General features: G+C 40.8%; 1 protein-coding gene across 6 annotated transcripts in view; it reads left to right on the top strand.

The window, feature by feature from the left end:
• The first annotated feature begins 2,804 nt into the window (after nt 1–2,804).
• Nucleotides 2,805–21,322, top strand: part of PANK1 (pantothenate kinase 1) — a 37,044-nt gene continuing 18,526 nt past the window's right edge. The window contains exons 1-4 of one of the 6 annotated variants that reach the window (XM_071439100.1): nt 2,805–2,994; nt 3,850–3,920; nt 7,737–7,849; nt 20,234–20,586. In XM_071439100.1, coding sequence (XP_071295201.1) covers nt 20,251–20,586 — 336 coding nt within the window. In that variant the 5' untranslated portion in view covers nt 2,805–2,994; nt 3,850–3,920; nt 7,737–7,849; nt 20,234–20,250. Of the gene's footprint in view, nt 2,995–3,339; nt 3,921–6,566; nt 7,850–12,379; nt 12,808–13,096; nt 13,253–20,233; nt 20,587–21,322 lie in introns of those variants that run through there. The other 5 variants (XM_071439098.1, XM_071439095.1, XM_071439096.1 and 2 more) reach the window with 5 other exon arrangements.

The following is a 21,322-nucleotide window of genomic DNA, read 5'->3' as shown; positions in this document are numbered from 1 at the left end:
TGGTTGCCTTTCCCTAAAATGAAACATATGTTTGAGTTTTATTTCAATTGAAGTTTCAGAAATTTTACTTCAATTCCAAGCTGCTTGTGGAAATTCTTCATGGCATTCTTCAAGCTTTAATCCCTAGTATTACTTTTTGAAGAATATTGCTAGGCTTTTTTTTTTTTGTAGTGCTATGTAAGATGCAGGCTCTAAATAGCTGTCTAATGGTCCCAGAACCTTCAGAAAAGCCCAGAAAACTTTACCAAAGACATTCTGTTAAAAGTTACATTCTCAATTGTTACTCTATCATCTTACTAAAAGCTTAACAAGATAAATAAATTGGAACATGAATTCAATACTTATCTAGAGTAATGCAATTCTGAAATAGGAAAACTGGCCAAGATACCACTAAATATATATCAGATGTATAGCTTTTGGGTGAAGAAACTGAAAGAATTCCAGTAAAGGAATGCATACAAACATCTGTAAGTTCTCTGTAGAAGCCAGAGAACTGGACAATTCTGTGTCTCAGAAATATAAGGTGCCTCTAAAAGAAGTGGATCAAGAGCAAGAAGTTTACTGCTCAAATAACATGGACTAAATCCAAGGAGCAGGCTATGTTATAGTGTAGTATTACTCATCTTGCTGGCTCTGACATCCAAGACAGTTTCTTTTCTTCTTGCCAAATGTCAGCCATCTGCCTTGATCTCAGGAATTAGTGCCATTCCCTGACATTATGTACCTTTCCTTGGAATGTCACCCTGGCTTTGGGCACTCAGGACTTCTGCTCTAACTCACGTGAAGATGTGATTGGAGTGGGAAAGTCACACCACTGACCTTTTTTAACTTGGGCTTCCTGTACAGCCTGTGCTGAGAGACACTCAGAATGGATTCAAGCCTAGATTAAATTCTTCTTCACCTAAACTACATGATACAGCTAAGCTATGTAATTGTAAGCCAAATTACCCTTTGGAGGAGCCTTGCTTTCTTCACTAGCCTCTTAGCTTAGCCATCAAACTTAATGTCTAATTTTGGGGAACATGGTTATCCTACAGCATGACAAAAGGGAAAGGAATGAACATTGAGAAAAACCAATTTCTTAACCAGTGACATACCTTGAAAGGACTGGAAAATAATGATTCTTTGACAATAGCAAATGGCCAGGGCTTACATTTTACTGTATTACCAGCTGGGCATTGGCCATCCTGGAGGAAAAACAAACAGAAGGCAGAGAATAATACATGCTAGACATCTGCCCTGCATAGAACAAAATCACAATCCTGAATAGAACAGCCTGCATTTGTACCATGCAACTGGACTACAGTGCTCCTTGCAGAGAAACACAGTCTTCTTCACTCAAAGTGGATCAGCAGATGAAAGGCTATGAAAACTCATGAAGTCTCAGTTCTTCTCAAAGGGTGGATTAATGAGCAGCTAACCTTTTTTTTTTTTGGCACATTCTTATGCCGTTCTTTTTAGCCAAATCAGCCAGTACATCTGTGAGGCCAAACAGATGCTGGGGCAGCAGAAGAGCAGGCAGAAATGCTGGTGGGACAGGAGGGCAGGGCTGCTTCTCTTGTGTTAGGCAGTCTTGGCAAGGCTAGACTGTTTGTAAAGTTGCATGTTTGGCAATTCTTCAGCAAGGACTCGAATATGCAGGTGCCTGCCTGGATTGCAGCCTTTGAGCATATCCAGACTTGCAGAGTTAGAGAGTGTTCCCAAAGGTAGTTTAATATCTTGTTCTCAATTTGATGCTGCCCTGCCTGATGTTGTCACAACATGCTGCAGCCAGGGATAAGCAGAGTTTTGAAATTAGTCAGGCTTCCTTACTGAAACTTCACTCACAGCTGAAATCTGAAGAAACTGAAAGGTTGAGTGCTACAAGTACTTGCTGATCTGACCATCAGTAATCAGAATAAACCCTGGTTTACAAAAATTGAGAGGTAAATGGTGAAATTCCATTGTTGCTAATTCAGTTCTGTGCATCTGAATTTTCCTGTCTTGTTTAAACAAATTATAGGATCTGACTTCAATTTCAGTCAGGTGCTTTGTACAGTGTTGCCAAGTACTGTCATACTGCCTCACTACATTGTCTATGTGGACCACTGAAGAACACACATACATTTAAAAATTACTATGAGATCCTTCTGGGTGAAAGGCATTATAAAAATGAGATAGTTATTTCAACATTTCATCCAGATATTCTATGTAAAGCACATTTTGGCATTATAAAAAGAACCAAAACATTTAAAGATCGGGGGGGAAGAGAGGAGTCCCTTTTACTTTTAAGGATAATATTAGTATAAAATTAAAAATGAGTCATACTCTAACTAATGTCTAACTTGGTGACTCATCCTCTTAGCAAACTAATTATCCAAGACAAGTGACTCAGGAATAGATGCTAGAGTTTTATGGCTATTGCTGTTACAACTAAACATGAGGCATGATTTTGGGTATCTAAAATGTAGCTATATCCTGCAAGTTATGCCACGGTTCTGGTTGAGGGCATATTATGCATGCAGATTGCTTCAATCTGATGTATTTTTTCCCTTTTGAGGTAGGATGTGTAGCTAGCTTCTGGGTGTCTGAAGCAGCCATGGACACCAAGAATCTCAGGAGTGTATTTGGATGAGAAAAATCTAATCTGGTATGTATTTCTTTCCATCCAGGAATGGGTAAAGCCTCATCACAGGAGCATTTCTCTGATTTAACTTTTCACTTTAGATTCTTAAATAGTTTGATGAATATTATTGACAATATTGATCTGGAGATGATGGTAAGATTCATGCCATATTTGCTTGGGATGAATATAGTACCAGGCTGTTAGCTGTAATCCTCTCTCTGTTTTGTTTCTTTTTCTTTCCATGCCCTCCCTGCTCCTCCTTGGCTGCAGTCTGTAAAGTACTGGCACAGTGCAGGTCTGATCTGATGAAACCACAACTAATGCCACTGCCTGCCTCTGATGGGAAGAGAACCCAGACTATAAACTTGGGATTTCTGGCCACTGAATAGGCAAGTCTGTTGCTTGTCTTTCCCTTTCCCCACCGTGGGTTCCCTTTGTTTCTGTTCTTCCTCTGCATTATTAACTCACATTGAAGTTCAGGGTTACTGTTTCCTGGGAACCCAGTTTCATTTGGGTGTACATACAGTCTAAAGAAGTCACATGTTACCTCCATGGTAGGAGTTCATCCTGCAACAAAAATAGAAAACAAATTTGTTTTAATAGTTCTGAATGATTTTCAGCTGAAGCAGTGAAAAGGAAAGTCAGGCATATTTTAGTGAAAAATTCATGGTTCTCAACTATGATTTTTGAATTGAGAATTTAAGTTGATAGTAACATTAGAAATTTATCATAATTATTGCAGATACCTATACAGCCTTATTCTCAAGAAAGTAGGCTATTTTTTAGAATACCTGAAATTATTCCTGTAGTGAGACAGGAGAATGTCTTAAGCAAGCTGCACTGAATAGTAGTTTGCATTCTCTTTTCTTATTTGGTTGTAACTGTAGTGGACAACAGATGAAATAACTATTGACGCAGAGAATAACACAAATCATGTCAAACAGGGACTTCAAACACCATGCTTTGGGGTCAATTACCTGTGTGCCTGGAACTTTGATCACGCTGGTAAATGGCCACATGACATAACTTGGGTGGATGTACATGCAAAAATAAATAGGCAGCTTTTCACTGAATTTTCAAGCAGAACAAGAAAGGTCAGTGAAGTGAAAACGTGTGTTTCTAATATGCTCAAGGAACTTCAACAAAGGAAGCTAATACTGATGAATTAATTTGCTGAAATTGCAAGCAAGGGGGTTTGTTTGTTTGGTATTTAAACTTAAATGGATCCTGTTTCCAATAAGCAGCATGAAGGGGGAGTATTTCCAGGGCCCTGCCATGCCAAATGGAAGACAGCGTGTTCTCTGCCTGATGAAATGTAAGTGTGACTGCTAATCAGCCTGCCTAATTCACTGCTAGATTAATAGCCCATTTTCCTGAGAATTCAGCTTCTGGGGAACTGAAGCTGTTTTCTTTTTTTTTTTTTTTTTTTAAAGAAAATGAAGATATTCTGCTGTTTTTCAAATAGAAGTCTTTCAGATTTCCATTTCAGCACTGACCCTGCCAAGGCAAATGAGTTAAAAATCTGAGAATGACTCTGGAATTCTGCTACTAAATTTTTCAGCTGAGGGACATGGAAATTGAAATTTCTGGTTTGGGTCAAACTGATCCAAATATAGCTTTCATTTTGGAAGTGAGACCTTTCTGCAAGTTCTTTCTCAGCTCTCTTGCTACTTTTTATTTTAGCACTATTGCTTTTTTTTTCTTTAAATGGAAGGTGAGAAGAGCAGTTATTCACAGTTTGTAAAGGGTTTGAAGATCTGTGTGCACAAAGCACTATGTAGGTGAAAATTATTTAAATTCAGAACTATGTTTTGTCTTCTTCCTTTTTTCCTTATGTCAGTCTATGCTGTGACTGAAGTCAATCTGCTTACAATCAAATCTAAACTTGGTTGTGATTAGGGGTGGTGACTTTGGGGATTTTTGTTTTAATCACAGACTTTCTAGTTCACTGAAATTAGGGTTCCATCCTGATTTCTCTCTGCAGGAAAGATAAGGGTTTTGTTCTTAATGTTTTCATTAATTGTTTGTCTTTGCAGTTCCTATGAAAATAGTCATGATGAGTCCATCACTGGTGCTTTTTGCATTTGCTTCAAAATATGGGAATGAATCTGTTCTAAAAATGACTTTGTCTATGTATGTCTGTATATGTTCTGGGAGTATCTAAGGTCTGAAAATTGTTGATGATTAGGAGGTCATAAATCAGACAACTTTTTTTTTCGTTTAGGATTTTAGGTCACACATATTGATTTCAGCTTGTATCAGGTTGCAGTTGTGCCTGTGAATGAAGACCAATGTCATATTTGTGGGCATTATGTTATGTGAAGTCCATGACCGCTGATGCCTCATAACCACTGCATCAGTATTTTTCTTATACTTTTATCTGTTGTGGTATGTGTACCTTCCTTCCTGATCTGTCTGCTTGGTCTGCTTGTTCTCAATCTTTTTTTTTTTTTTTTTTTTTTTTGTGTGTGTGTGTGTTTTGGGTTTTTTGGTTGGTTGATTTTTGTTTGATTGGTTTTGGTTTTTGGTTTGATTCCCTCTTTCCTTCTAAGAGGAAATGGAATGAAGATAAGATACATGTCCCCTCTGATATATTAATTAAATTTTATAAACGTAGATAAAGCAAATCAGTTGGTGCTTACTACGTTTTAGAGCAGTCAGGAAAAAAGGATGAGAGATAGATGTCTTTGCTGTATCAGTTCTGTTTTCAGTGGATATACAAAGGTTTTGTAAACTGAAGTAAAAGTATCTTTGTCTCCTGTCTTACAGGAGATACACAAGGCTTTTGTTTTCTCGTTCCATGTGTGAGATCACTGGCACCAAATAAACGGTAGCTTCCTTATTTGACATCCATGTCAAAATGAAGGATAAATGCAATAAATTTGGTTAGCAGTGTTCATGAGATCAAGGAGTCTGATTTACCATTTGGGGTTGAAAAGAACAATAAATGTGTATAATCAGAACTTTCAGTGTGAGTGAGTGTCAGAGTAATGTCCCAGGGTGTTACACCGTATGTTACGAGATACAAAATCTTTTGTGCTCCATGGTACTTGGCATATGTTTCTTAGACACTTCCATGTTAATAATTGATCCAAAGAACTTGTTTTGATCACCCATATGGTATCTTTGAGTCTTAAATTCCCATTAGACCAAGCATGTGTTTTTATTAGATATGTTTTATTACAAGAAAACAAATATTTTGGTGACACTAAGATCCCTGCAGTGAAATACAAATTGCCTCCTATGCAGGAGAGACCCTGAAAGTTGCTTTGAATGGTAGGGGGTTTTTCACAATATATCTAATGAAAAAACAGAAGTCTATAATTACAGTGTAATTTTTTTTAGTGTATCCATAGTTTTTTTGACCTTGTGAAAGCCTGAAAGCTCTAAACTGGCCTCTTGAAGATAATAAAATGCATAGCACAGAACATACTTTAAGGTAAAGACAGTAGTTCCAGAAATATTCAGAAGATAAAATGGGACTGTAGCAGTCTATAGCAGACTATAGCAGTCCCATCCAATGCTAGCATAAGGTTCTTTCCCTTTTTTGTTACCAGGTAGTTGGAGCATTTAAGGGCAAATTTGTCATTTGTAGCATAACTCCTTCCTACACAAGACTAATTCTTTGCAAACATGGATTACAAAGGTATTTTTAAAAATAACAGCATTTGTGTATTTGTGTCTGTGATTTCAACTTAAACTCACAAGGACATACTAAATGTTTTTTTAGCCTAAACAGATCTTTGGTTTATCTGTCTGAAAGCACATATTCTACTAAATTTTTAGCTCCAGGTGAGTTGTAGTATTTGGACATAAACCCTGTGCTTAAATGTTCTTTCAGACATAATGCTTCCTTGCTACTGGAGAAATACTGATGGTGTGGTGTGTTTCCATTTTACACTAATTCCCATCCCTGGGCTAGTTAAGAAGAAGGAAAATTAAACCTCTGTGTCCTTTCTAGGCTCTGATGGACACTGTGTGTTCCCTCCTGAGTTAGAGGAGTAAGCCAGTTTTGTCTGCATTGGAGGTATGTGTGTGCAGCTAGAATAGTTTAAAGAGATGCCTTTTTTATCTCTTCCAAACATAGGCATAGGAAGTCAGATTCCCTGCTGTTACCAGATTCATTTTCATTCATATCTTGGATTTCATGATTCATATCATGAAATTTCATGGATTTTCAGCATTCAAGCTTTGGGAGTAGAGACCAATGCAAGTAAAAAGTCTCTTGTGCAGCTGACTGTTGGTAGGAGAACCAGTTTCTCTTCCTCTTTAGATGTGGCAGTGCTGAATAAGGATGAGGTAGTCTTTTGTACTTGGCAGCCATTCATTCTTTCAAAGTGCTTGTTTTGAAACTATCACTTACCTCCTGGTTGCATTGTGAAGGACCATATGAAAATGCTGAGTTGAAAAGAAAGTGAAGACATTAAGCTGAACAAAACCAGTTTGTATACATACATGAGGGTAATTATCTGTGGGGGAGCAGTCAGGAGCAAAGGCCATTGGTTTCCCTACTAAGTGCTCTGTCACTTGTTGCAATAATTTATTTTTTTATGATGATGAACATTATTTCTCAATCAGTGGGTTGTGAACTTGCATGTTTTCCAATCACATTTTGTATATTTAAGTTTGATAGTTTAAGATAAGCAGCAGTACACTGAGCCAAATACTTGTGTACAAGGTAGACTTTATGGGGCAAAGGAGAGTGCACTGGAAATGAATTTTTTAGCATTTTACATACCTAAGAGTTTGGATCCATTACCTGTTTGTTTTCTTTCTTAAAAAGTTCTCTGCAGAATAGAAACTGTGGCATGGGAATAAAAAAGATTATTCACCTCCAACAGCTGCTTTATCTTCACTGTCTGGTACTAGTAAGAAGCAGCCAAGGACCCTAAATGCTACTAATGTGGGGGATTTTATTTGAAATGTCTTAACTAAGGCACTTACATTTTCTGTTTCCTGTAAAAGAAGAACCCAACAGCTCTTTAACTGCCAGGGATCAGTTAAAGTTGGAGAGGGTAAGTGTGAACTAAGTTATAATTGTCTAGTCAGACATAGAAACAGAGGTACTGGCAGGGAGGGCTTTAGAGAGAAGGTTATCACTGCTTTGTGACTGCAGCATGCTTTTTTTCAGTTGGGATGAAAGACAGCAACCACAATCCCTAACCTCATCTCAGAACTGCCAGAGGAGAACTGTAGAAACCACTTGGACTGCTGCAAAGTCTGGCTGCAGGGATGGGCAAGATGGTAAGACCAGCCTACATCTATGTCCCCTTCTGACCCTTATTCCCTAGTTTGGCTGTTGTTAGATGTGTAAGTCATCTATTACACAGGCACACAGTGATTGGAGAAGGGGGGACAGAGGAGAGAGTTACATTAGATGTTGTTAGGAAGAAATTCTAAGGATAGTGGAGGATAGTGGAGCACTGGAAAAGGTGGTCCAAACAAGTTGTGTGTGCCCCATTCCTGGAAACATTCAAACCAGATTGGATGGGGCCCTGAGCAGCCTGGTCTGGTGGGTGGTATCCCTCTGTGTGGCAGGGATTTGGAACTAAATGGTAGTTAAGGTCCCTTCCACCCCAAACAGTTTCATGTCCTAGTCCTGACAGCATTCCAGGTAGCATTCATGCTGCCTTCCCTGGCCACTGAGCTTGGCACTTGGGCTAGGAGATCTATCTATGCCCTATTTGTCATCAACAAAGAGAAAGAACATTCCTCCTCAGGGCTGTTCAGGCTGCCAAAGCAACGTTCCAGCTTAGGCAGGGTGCCTTTTCCCATGTTTCTCTCCCCTGATGAAAGTGAGGGGGAGATGAGCTTCCCCTCTGGGCAGGGCTTTTCTTCATAACATCAACAGGTTTTCTTTGAGTGCCACAGAAGGCATAATTGAAAGAAGCCTGTACTGTACTAATAGTTGGGTGAAAAGGGAAGGAACTGATGGTCTCAATATCATCTCTCTTGGCCTCAATCTGACAAAGATTTAGGCATATGACTAAATTTATGCTATTCATTTCCTCTGTCATCTGCAGTCAGTTTCCCCTCTCAGATGCATTAGTGTTTGGGGGAAGCAGAATTCTCATGTGAGCTAGCTGTTGTGATAGTAAGACTACCTTAGCTTTCCTGAGTCACACCATAATTCCAGAGGTCCTTATGTTCATTTTAAATACTCTGATGTTGCACTTTCCAGATAAGAATTTACACAGTTTTAGAGCTGTTCTGTCCCATTTAATTTACACATCTATCACTTTTCATTATATAGTTCAACATAGTTATGTTTGACTGTTGGTCTTCTAGCCCTGCAATTTATGAAAAAAAGAATTTGAAAAAAACATGTCTACCAAAGGTATATGCACCAAAACAGTATGGGATTTTTCCAGTACTGAAGAGAAATTGAGAAGAAATACCAGACTCTTAGACTTGGCACTTTTTATTTGATGTGTGCAACATGTGAATATACCTAAAACAAATCAACTGTATCTTTTTTTTTTTTTTTTTGGTGAGGAATATTCTAAATAGTTAATTTATTCTTTGCTGCATTTGCTTTATTTCAAAGAGGATAAATTGAGTAAGAACTAGTATAACTGGCCTGCAGTATAGATAGGATAAACATGGAAATAATTTGAATAAAATATAAACAGGAGTGGCAGAGTGCCAGCAACTGCTTGAATATAAATCCTCAGGCAGCTATAGCAGAAGTCTCTTTCCTTACATTCCTTGCATTGCATAAAATAGTCTGTGTAGTTAGAGAAGCTATGTTCATGTGTCTCATTACCACTTCTCTCCAAAATATGACCAAACTTTTATAGCTGGTTAGCTTTGAATTAGAATAACACCACTGGTGCTCTGTAAGATTTTTTTGTTGTTGTTTTTAGATAACAGATTTACATGTGGACTGCACCTGTTTGATACTTATTTTAGCTTAGCCTTAGGCCTTGGATATAGGAGTCCCATGGAATGAAGGAGGGAGATACAACCCTCAGAAGTTCCTAAAAAATTTCAAGCCAGGTTGCCTGATGATAACGTACCTGAAAGTGTGGTGTATTTTGTTAGTTAGTTAGTTTGTTTTTTCCAGTTCCATTGGTTTTGAAACTGTCACACCTGGACAGCACTTCTGATCTATGGCAAAGTATCCTCACTGCAAGGGAGTCAGTAGTTTGCTGAAGCTGACAGAGTTAGAGAATTACAGACTTGCCCTCTGTGTTTATAAACAAATAAAAAGAGGTGAGAGAAAGCTGAGTGTCCGAAGCACAGGCAGGTATGGAATAAGCCATGAAGTGTTTGTGAAGTGCAAATGTGTAATATTGAGTGAATCAGTATAGCAGACTTGTTCAGTGATCTAAGGTCATTTGTATCTTGGATTGTTCAGCATACAATGTATTTGTAGTCCTTTTCCTACCAGATTGCTAACTTACAGTGAGATATATAGAAAATATTTTAAAATATAAACTAGGACCTTCCACCTGCTTCAGTTGAAGAAGAAAGACTGAAATGTGGAGTAAATGTTAATTGTGCAAGAACTGAAGTCATCCTTGACTTTGTTTGTCAATATTGCACCTGGATTCTATTTAGATTGTCTTACAAGTTTAACTGAAAACTGAACCGGCAAACAGGGTTTGTTTAGAAGAATAGGGTAAAAGGAAGAGGAAAAATTTACTTTAGTTGCACCAAGGTTTTAGAAATTTCACTTGTATGCCATCACTTCATTGACAGATTTTATACATTCCAGTCCACTTCTGTCTGTGGCATAATTGTGCAAAAGTAACAGCAAAATGTAAGGGAAATACTTAGTTGGAAATAAAGGATTGGAAGGAACTTCAGAAAAGTTCATTCTCCTTGCTTCAAGTCTGGATCAGTTCTACATAAACCATTTATCCACAAATACTTAGTTTCTCCTAAAACCAGCAATAAACAGTCAAGTCTTCCGGTTCAGTCTAATCCTTGTCTAAGTTCATGCTAGGAAGTATCTGCCTCCAGTGGAAAGTCAATTTCCCTTCCTGGAGTTGCGACTTAGGAATTTTCTTAATTGTCAACAACTGTGATGATTTCCTTTGCTGCTACCTGTTCCAGAATGTATACCCCTTCAAATCTTTCATTTCACAGACTAACACTTGATGTTTTCATTTCATTCTGTTTGTTATTCCAAAAGTCTTTTAGAAGCCTAAAACTGGACACAATACTTGAGTACAGTATTCCAGTGAATCAGTGGAAAGACTATTCTGCTAGCAGAAGGAAATTTACACGTGCAATTGAAGGTGCTCTTGCTTTTGTTGGAGTAAGGTAAAAAGTTGCCACCTTTCCACTGAGATACAGTAACTGCTCGTGTGTCTGCTCCCAGCAAATGCAGAGACAATCATCAGGTTTGATCTCCTGTTCCATATGGGGCTGGCTCTATGCACAGTCAGTTTCTTTCTGTTACCAGCTGGGGACAGTAGCAGCAAGGATTCCTCATGTCCTAAGAGGTTAGACTTGACAATTTCATAAAGTGTACCCAGCCAGCTGCCTAGATCTGCTGTCAAATGGCATGAAGGTCTCTGCCAGTCCAGGCAGCAGCCTTTGCTTTGTAGTTTAAACATAATCAGGTAAGTTAGGGAATTCTCAAGACATTCCACAGTTCAGGAAGCACTAAGCCCCCATGTAGCAGTAAATGTTTGTAGCCTGTCTTCCTTCTTACCCTCTTCAGGGCAATCACTTTTGGGCTGGTAATTACCAGTGCTTATGCTAAGAATATTAAGAAAACTCTAAGCATTTAAATCACCTTCAGAATATTACTTGCAGGTTTTTAGGAAGAAAATTTTACTTTGTTCTCAAACACTCTTTCTTCATTTTCCCAACTTGGTGTGCATGTTTTTCTGTTGCTTTCCAGTTACCTAAACAAAATGTTCTGGTCCCAGCCAAGAAGTGGAGAGAATGCCAGATTACCTCTCATGAAGCCGTGTCTTAATGCAGTGTTCCTTTCTGGAGGCAGTTATAATAGTTCTGAATTCTTGGTACATGTTTTACCATGGAGGCCCCATGTCCTGTGCTAATTCTAGGTGTAAGAAGGAGCCACTATGAGACGCATTTTTACTTTAAGGACAACCATGTATATCGTGACTGGCAGTTTGTATAAAGAAATGACCTTCATGTGCAGAGCAAAATTCAATTAGCGTTTCTTTTCAAGCCTACACGTGACACCAGAGCACAGTTCACCCAGTTTCCATTCCAACCAGATAGTTGATATATTCCATTTAGAAAATGCATTTTTGCACTTGGATATCTGAGCGGTCAGAGAATAAATCACAGTCACAAGATTATCGGTGCTGTGCAGGGAAAGCCAAGATACTAAAAAAGCATGAGGTCAAACACATTCAAGGTCACACTAGTCGCTCTAACCTGCTGAGTGACACGTGACAGCGTAGACAAAAAGTTGAACGTTCGTAGACAAAAACTTGAACGTTCCTCCCGATGCCTAAGTAACTTTGTGTGAGGAGCAAGGCGTACCTGGGAGCGCACACACCGAGGCCTCCGAGACACAGATACCTGAGTCACTGAGTGTGCGCCATGGTGCGCCGAGGCGAACCTGACCTGGCAGCCGGTGCCAGGGGCAGCCTGCTCAGTGTGCCCCAGCGAGCAGGGTCGCGGGAGCGGGGCCACGCCGCAGCGGCACCGGGGGCAGCTGGCGGTGCCCGTGCCCCGCCGCCCGCTCGGGCGCGCTCCCGGGGCCGCCGGCGGAGCCCGCAGGTGCGGGGCGCGGCGCCGGGAGCGCGCACGTTGCCCGGGCGGGGGGGTCGCCGCGTCTCCGGCGAGGGCGGCGGCCGCCCCTCTGCAGCGCGCTGCGGGCAGGACGCCTGCGCCGTGCGGGGGGGGCGGGCGCCGCATCCCAGCGCTCGGAGCTGCGGGCGCCGGCATGAGCGGAGGCTTCGCCGCGCCCAGCCGGACCTGAGTCGGGAGACAAAGGGGAGAAGCTGCCGCCATGGGCGAGCAGCTCCGCGCCCAGCCCGCCGCCTCGGCGGGGCCGCCGCCGCCCGCCGCCGCCTCCTGCTCGCTGCTCGGCGGGCTGCTGCAGAACGGCTTCCACCCCTCGGGCCCGCCGCTCAGCAACGGCGGCTGCGGGGAGCCGCCGCACCCGCTGCTGCTACGCCCGGAGCTGCCGCCGCTCAGCCACGGCTCCCCGGCCAAGAAATGCAGGCTGCGCCGGAGGGTGGACTCGGGCCGGCGGCACAGGCCACGTAAGTGATGACCGCGGCGGCTCTGGGGAGCGGCGCCGGCCCGGCCCCCGCCGCGCGGCGCTGCCGCAGCCCGGCCCGGTGTCAGGCGGCCGCGGGTCCCGCGCCGCCTCCCTGCCTGCGGAGCGCCGCCCGGCCGGGGCTGACGGCCGCCCGGCTCCGCGCCGCGGGCGTTCCGCCCCCCAGCGCCGGCTGCCGGGCGGGCGGAGCGAGGGCCCCGTGCCGGCCAATGCGGCGGCGCCGCCCGGGCACGGCCCCGCTCCCGCGTGGGCCGGGCCCGCCCTGCGCCAATGGGGCGGCGGCGGGCGGGGAGCAGCGGCCCGGCACAAACGCGGGCGGGCGGCCGGCGGCCGCTCCGTGCCGAGCAGCGCGTCGGGCGGTGCCCAGGGTCCTGCCCGCTCGCCGCCTCCCGCCGCACACATGAAGCTCATAGTGCCCAAGAAACACTGTGAGTAACGCCGGGGCGCTCTGGAGCGTGGGAAGGCTCCGCGGGCTTGGTGTATGCTCCTTTCCCAAACGTTGTTAGAATGAAGGAAAAAGTGAATCTGGGAACCCGGCGCAAGTTATTCTGACTGCCGGGGAAAAATATTTGTAAACAGCTGAAATTTGTAATGTGCTTCTCATTTGGGAAGTGTTCGTGAACTGCTTGTCTATTTCAGGTTTGGTTTCAAGGCTGAGACTCAAACGTCCTATTTGTTAATTCTATATTTCCTTAATTCTCTATGGTTTATTGATTAGTAGTCTTGCTTACTTGGAGGTATTGAATAATTCCATGGTGAACCCTGCAAGTTAAACTATCTAAGGGAAAAAGTTTCTTTTCACTCTCACTTTGCTAGCCCTTCACATAAACCAACAAATGTTTGGTTCTTTGTTGCAAGTTCAGCATGTTCCAAAAGGATAATAGGGATAGTCAGGATCATAGCTGCCTGCTGCCAAAATTTAAAGATGTTTCTACTCAGTAGGAAGTAGTGTCCATTCAGCTACTCTGGGCTTTGGGAATTTTCCTTTGTTTTGAAGTAAGTATTAAAAAAAAACCAAAACTTTTCTAGTTAAACAGAACAAAATATTCAGAAGCAGCCTTAAAGAGCTGCACCTTTCACAGGACTGTGTATTAGCCAGTGCCTTTTCTGACTTTTACAATGCTTTTGGTGAGCTACTCATCCCACTTTCCCTTAGAATGTTCTCTGATTGCTTAATTGTGTAGTGCTTACAGTACCTGTTGATAGTTAATTTAGTCCTCTATCAAATTTAACCTATCAATGACCAAGTCATTCTCTGTCACAAACTGGTTTTGTAGTCTTTGTCCTGCTTCACTTTTTCGTTATGAACAAAACCTGCAGAACTTGGACTGGCTTGCATTTTGATTTGGTGTAACTAAGGAGAGTCAGCACTTGCATATCAAGCTCTCCATAATAGTAAAAACTATTTTGAAGCAAAGAGTAAAGCTTTTAAGGATTCATGTAATCACTTGATTAAGAAAGAATGAGGGCTTTGGAATTTCCGTCCCATCTTGAGGGGAAAAAAGTGCCCATCAAAGTAAAAAGCATAGGTGACTGACTATATCGTCCAAGATGTATGACAACTGAATCTTCAGGTGTGGAGTTCTAGTGAAATGAGACTTTAATGAAAACAGCAGCTGAGGGAAGTGCTTTGTAGAACTATTTTGTGGGCAATCTATTTGCTGATTAAAATACATTAATGCTTGCTGATATGCTTTTTAATATATATGGTTTGTTTTGTACAAGAAAAGGTTTGAAATTTAGTATTAGTCATACAGGCAATAATGATAGCACATTGTCACTATCTTAAAAAATTCATTACATTATTATTCAAATTGTCCTGGTACTGCATTCCTTTCCACTGCATCCTCCTCTAGTGAATACTACACAGTACCATTTTTATGGGTTTGTTTGGTGCTTTTAATCCTGACCTTTGCAGATGTTTGTTCTTTTCTTAAGGACAGATTGCAAAATGAAGTGCAGTTGCCACATGGCATGTGAGAACAGTATTGATTGCAGGGTTTGCTTTGTGTGGTGGTGAAGTTAATGAGATAATTGTCATTTCCCAATATTTCAACAAATGAAACCTATCTTTTTGCAGCAGTTATTCCTTTAAACCCTTATTTTCTTCATTGTTTTTACTTTCTGACAAAGTGAGGTAGAATTCTATGCTCACAGGTCTTTTTCCCCTCTCAGAAGGGAAGATTCCTCATGATTCCAGTGTGCTTTGCTGATAAGCCTGCAGTGAGAGAGGACTCCTGGTACAGCCTCTGCTGGGAATCCTGCCTTGGCTTTCTTTTTGCCTTCATTTAACTAGATGGGTTGTCAGGGATATTAGGCTTGTGTCAGTTTTCTTTTTCAAATCAGTTTGTGGTAATATAAACCATTTGTGTGGATGGTCACACCTTTTTAACAAAAAGCTCTCTGCTTTTGGGTTTGACCTGTTTGTGGGGTTAGTTCTAACTTGGGTTTTGTCTGTTCATTCTTCTGGTGGAGGAGGAAGGCATTCAATATGCCTCTGCTACTGAGGATGATCTGGAAGGCTTCACCTGATATGTGTGCATGATTCAGCTCTAGCTTTTTAAGGTTTGAGGAAACTTTAATTAGTAAGCAGATACAATACATTTTTTGAGCTACATATTCTAGTTTCATTCAAAGAAAAAAAGATGCTTCCATTTTATTTTTTATAGCTGTGTAAAACAGGAAGAAGTAATTGAAAAATTTGTGTAAGCTATTGTAGCTTTATTTTTTTAATAAAAATCAGCTTTCAGAAGCTGTAAGAATACTATGTTATGTGTGTGTTATTTTGATTTTTTTCACCTGTTACTGTTTTTTGCTCTCTCACCTCTTCTGGACCAAATTAACACAGGAACTTCGTAGATCATCAAAGTGTCAAACAATGCAAATGAAATGTAAATTAAATAATAGGATTTCAACATATGTGTGTTCAGAAAGAAAAGCAGCTGAAACTAAGATATTTCATCTGAGATACTTGTGACTAAGATAGCAGAGTATTGATACCACCATTCAAATTATTGATTTAAAAAATTGAAATACTGTGTCTGCCTTTGAGGAAATACAGGTATTGTAAGTTGAAACAGTTTTGGCAAGAGAAGAAACTGCTGCAAACTGGTCAGGAATAAATCCAGGGCTCAGGTGGAGAGAAGAATGTTCTAACCAGCAGGATTCAAGCACAATCTCTTTCTGAATGTTGAGGAGCAGAAAGATTCAGCTAACCTTATGTGATGGTTGGTTAAATGTATGAAAAGGATTCCTCTTGGTTATTTCCTTTAATGGGGGTAAATGTTACTTGATGACCCAGGAGTTCCCTCTCATTCTTGCTTCTCCTGAGCTCTTGTCTGTAGGAGAATGTTGTGATTTGATATTTACTTTCCTCGTGCCTTCATTATATTGTGTGTTAAGCATAAGATTTTTAAGAATACAAGGTGTTGGAATCAGAATATAATAATGCCTTGTAGGAAGAGCCTGATAGTGCAGCGTTAATGCAGAAACTAGGTAAAATGTATCACGGCATTTCTCGTGAGTGAACCTTTGCCCCAGATACACAGCTGTTGGTGTGCATCAGATTACCTACTTATGCAATGCTGTAGATACCTTCTGTTTGCATTGTCACATGCTTCTGCAGCTAAATTTTGGACTAGTACAGATTTTTATCTCATGATAACAAACCACTAAGTAGTTGGCACAGTTTATTAACATAAAGAGAATTAATTTTTTAAATATATAAGTAGGGTCTTTGTTTTATGCTGGACTTTTAAGAACACGTGATGCATCATAATGCTTTCTGTATTGGTTTTGTGGGACCTAAAACTAGATTCTACAGTGTTATTTTTGACTTACTGCTGTGGAGCAATGCAGTAGAATAGTTCTGGTTTTGCCACAGTTATAGATTCAACTGATCCAATAGGTATGTTGCATACCTACTGGAAAGAGAAATCAGCTCATTCGCCTTATCAGACAATTTTAATTTAGAAGTGCATTTTTTTACATTGTAAGAACATTTCTGCAACATATCTGGTGTCTTTACTGCTCCTAGTAAATTACACAGTTTTGACTAACTGTGATCAGCCTGAGATGTGGGTGGGATGGCTTTTACTTTCCCCTCCTTGCTTTCCTGTCTTTTCGTAATTCAGGGACACTTATTCAGGTCATCAAGGAAATGCTGGACTTCCAGTTTAAAACAAATCAATGGAAAACCTCAAACTGCTTCACTCCACCCCTCCCCCCCCCCCCCAAAAAAAAACCCAACAAAAAAACACCAACCCCCCCCCACACACAAACAAACAAAACCTACCAAGCCAAAAAAACCAACCTCCACAATTTTCTCCCCATTCTCCCTCAAGTCTGTGGAAAACTTATCTACACTGACACTTTTCTGTCATGTCCCCTGGCTGTAGTCCTGGGCAGGCTCTGTTAATTTCGGTGGCCAGAATAATATAATCATATTACTCTGTATTCACAGAGGCAGCAAACCCCAGGAGCACCTTCAGTCTCTGTGCACACTTCCATTAGCCCCACATTCAGTGGCACCAGGAAGGTTGAAATGTATAGGTAGCAGTTGAGATGAATTTCATGTAGATATGGAAAAGAACTGATGGTGGGTTAGTGGTGCATTTTGATTTGGAACATACTGATAGTAACAAAAGATACAATGGATACATTTTAAATTAATCACTGGAATACAGAAGTGTTTCTACTCTTGCTCCAGTTGTGCAAAAGTTATATGAATTTCAGTGTGACTCGTTAGAAACTTTGAGACTTACTTTAATTTCTGATTGGTCAGCCAGTCAAGATGGTTGTTGAATTATTGCAAGTAATTCCAACGGAGAGCTGGTGTTAGAATTTGAGAAGAAAACTAAGCTGTTTTTCTGCATAACTGAAATATCTGGTTTTGTTGTCTGATCTTGGGCTCTTTATTTGTGCTGAAGAAAACTGCTGGTGTTCTAAAAGCGAAGTTCCTTTCTTTCTGCAGTAGTCCATTTGGCTCACAACAAAATGAAAGGAACTTAGATTCACAGAGAAAATCAACTAAAAAAAAGTGTCCTGGTATTTCTGCTCACTTTATAAATGCAAGCATTATGTGTAGCTATCCCAAGAATTATGCAGAGTTGAAGAAACTTCATAGTTGTTTTCTACAGTACTTATTCTTTTGAATTACTTGGTTAAAACTCTTTAAAATGTTAGGATGTAAAGTGAAATGTCTTGGCAGTCATTTATGAATAACTCTCAGCTGTTAGTGCTTACTTTAACACTTTTATTGCTGGGCTTGTGTTTGATAGGAGGATGGAACACTTCTTGCCTCTTGTAAAGATGAAATCTACTCTATGGCTTTCAAACAAATGTTGGTGCAGGTAGAGTGGAGCAGGTTTTATGCCCTTAGTGCAAAATAGTGGAAAATGGCTTATACTTAGCTACAGGCTGGTTCTGTATTGCATAGTCCAACCATGCTGCTTTTAAAATGAAACTTCCTGCCTGCATAGTTAAGATACATCTGAGGAGGAGACTTACTGTTCCAGTGGGACAGGTAATTAAAGTTCTCAGTAGCTTTATTAAAGATTTGTGTAAATCACTAATGGGATTGGCAGCCTGAGCTCCACTGCATTGCAATGTTGTGCAGTGTGGATGAGACAGCTTTCACATAAATATTTACCTTGTACTTTGTGTTTGAGTTGCAGGTTAGTCCATAACATATTTACCTTCTTTAAATAAAGCCTGTTTTAAACACACTTGTTTTGAATTCTTCCCATTTCAGGGAACTCTCATGTATCTGCATAGCATGATAAACCTCAAATTAGGCTTAATTTCACTGTCTTTGTGCAGCTTGCATAGCATGGGAAAAAATTAGACCTTACAACAGATAACAGCTACTTCATTGGAGTTTATGCATTATGCCTGCCTTGTCCATGGGGAACTGGGAGGAGAAACTGATGATTCAATTTCTTGGCATACAGCAATGAAGTGAAATAACTGTTTTAAATGTCTGACATTTAAGGATTGGTTTGGGCAGGGAGAGCATATTAAAAATTGGAGAATTTAGACTTTCAAATTATTCAGCCAGCTGATGCTGAGACAGGGTAAGAAAAAAAGACTAATCCTCTTTCAGCCTGAAGATGAGTAACTTAATTGTGATCTGTGATCACATGAGGAAGGACAGTGTGAGAAGTACTTCCTATGCTTATTAAAGTGTTTGCCCCAAGTTGTTTATTTTTAGGTTCACTGGCAGAAAAATTAGCTATGCCTGTGGTATTTATGGTTTCAAGTTTGTAACAACACTAAGTTGGGATGCCCTAGTTGGTAGAATCATTTTTCTAGCAAGTCCGCCTGATTCTCCCTGAAAAGCAGGAAGGTGACTGTGTGACTGCTATTTTAGAAGTGTGTCTTAGATGTTAATCATATCCTCAGTACTCTTAATTTTTCTAAGAAACATTGCTAGCTCCCTCCATCTGCAGTACCTGTGTATAGATTTTGTATTCTCAATTCTTACTCTTTCATAAAGTTACCTGGCTTACTATTTCAAATGTATGCATATATATATATAAGTGGAACAGGTAGACCAGCTTGATTCAGTTACTGTCTTCTGCTGGGTGTTCTCCATAGTCATTTTCTCCTGCTGTTACCAAAACAAAGATTTTGGAGGACTGAGGCCAGCTGTGGCAAGCTGAGAAGCAAATAGTGGCATTTCTTATATAATTATGTGATAGAGGAACACATATACCAGCAAAGGGAGAGTGCACTCAAAGGACAGGTCTGTCAGTGGTAAACACTGAACATAAGCCAGCTCACTTCTGGCTGATAGATACAAGTGTTGCAGTCCAACAGAGCTGCTGGTTCTGGTGGGTTGGAGTCTGGAGGCCTCCAGCATAATGGGAGCTCTGTATTGCTCTTCTTCAGACATACATGGCCTTGTGACAGTGGAAATTCTGACTGAGCTTGGAAAGGCAATTGTAGATGTTACACAGTGGGAATATGACTTGAGAAATCTCCTTCTCCTGTTTGTTTTGTTGTTTCTTCTTCCTCCCCATCCCCTTAAGTCTTAGCAGAATTGGAGCCAATTGGGTGAAATACAATTTCATTTCTCACCCATTGGTGATGATTGGGTGAAATGCAGTAAATGTGCTCTGTCAAGTGGTGGTGACTGAAGAGTAAAAAGATATTATTAAAGCCTCCTTCTTCAGACAAGAATATTTTGAGATTTTCCTTATTCTTTTTCTTAACTGAGGGTTTATGAAAGCTTAACCTAGAGATGTGTTTAAAGCATATGAGTTGGGTGTGACTCCCAGTTCTCAGGAATAGATACTGCTACTGTGACTGCACTGAATTGTCATTCAGCAAATGATTTAAGTGATTTGTCTACCCTGTCTATTTATAGTGACGTTCTCTTTTTTTCCTCCCTAACCCCTTGTTCTTAGCATTCCCATGGTTTGGAATGGATATTGGTGGAACGTTGGTTAAACTGGTCTACTTTGAACCTAAGGACATTACTGCAGAGGAGGAGCAGGAGGAGGTGGAAAACCTGAAAAGCATTAGGAAATACTTGACCTCCAATACAGCCTATGGTAAAACTGGCATTCGTGATGTGCACCTGGAACTGAAAAATTTGACTATGTGTGGACGCAAAGGAAACCTGCACTTCATCCGCTTCCCCAGCTGTGCCATGCACAGGTTCATACAGATGGGCAGTGAAAAGAACTTCTCCAGCTTGCACACTACACTCTGTGCCACGGGAGGTGGAGCTTACAAGTTTGAGGAAGACTTTAGAATGGTACGTGAGCAGTTCAAATGGGTTCAGTGGGAGGTACTTTGGAAAAACATCATGACAGCCCATCTATTAAAACTTGCTGGGAAAATAACTTTTTTTTAGTTCATCCTAACTGATTAGGAGCAACAGAATCAATTCACATTTGTTAATTGGTGACATTGCTGAGAACACGGAGCGGGGAGGGAAGGGTATTATACTTGCTGGGTATTCTACTGAAGTATTGCTGTGCAGGATGTTTTTAGTAAAGGTGGAGTTTTTTTAGACTACAATGATCAGATGCTGTGATGATCAGATGCTTCATAATCAACTGAGGGTATGTTATGACAACCTAGAAGCCGGACACTACAGGTACTTGCAAACTGGTTATCTATTGGAAACCAAATATGAAACCATACAGGCTGGAGATTTGATTCAGGTTCCCTTCCCTTTGTATTAACCTTCAAACAGATGGAAGTCAAGAGTCTGGAAGACTCTTGGAGCATGGTGGGGAGAGACAATGTGTGGGAACATATTAATACCAGCAAGCTTTTGATTTCAACTCTGTGAGTGTGCCATTTAAAGAAAGGCAATTCATGAGATGAGTAGGTCTCAGATCCCCAAAGATTTAAAAATAGCCTTTGCAGGGAACTCCAGAATCTGATGTAAATGTGAAGTTTTGCACCAGAGTACTCTTCAGAAATTGGTTATGGTGCAGAAGCATCGAAGAGCTGTTGTACAAACCATGTTGAAGAGAAAAAGC

The sequence above is a fragment of the Agelaius tricolor genome, unplaced genomic scaffold (assembly GCF_023055355.1).
Source record: "Agelaius tricolor isolate 1412-34295 unplaced genomic scaffold, bAgeTri1.0.p SCAF_13, whole genome shotgun sequence".
Taxonomy (NCBI): Eukaryota; Metazoa; Chordata; class Aves; order Passeriformes; family Icteridae; genus Agelaius; species Agelaius tricolor.
Note: the sequence above shows the minus strand (reverse complement) of the source record. Positions and strands in the feature narration are given on the sequence as shown.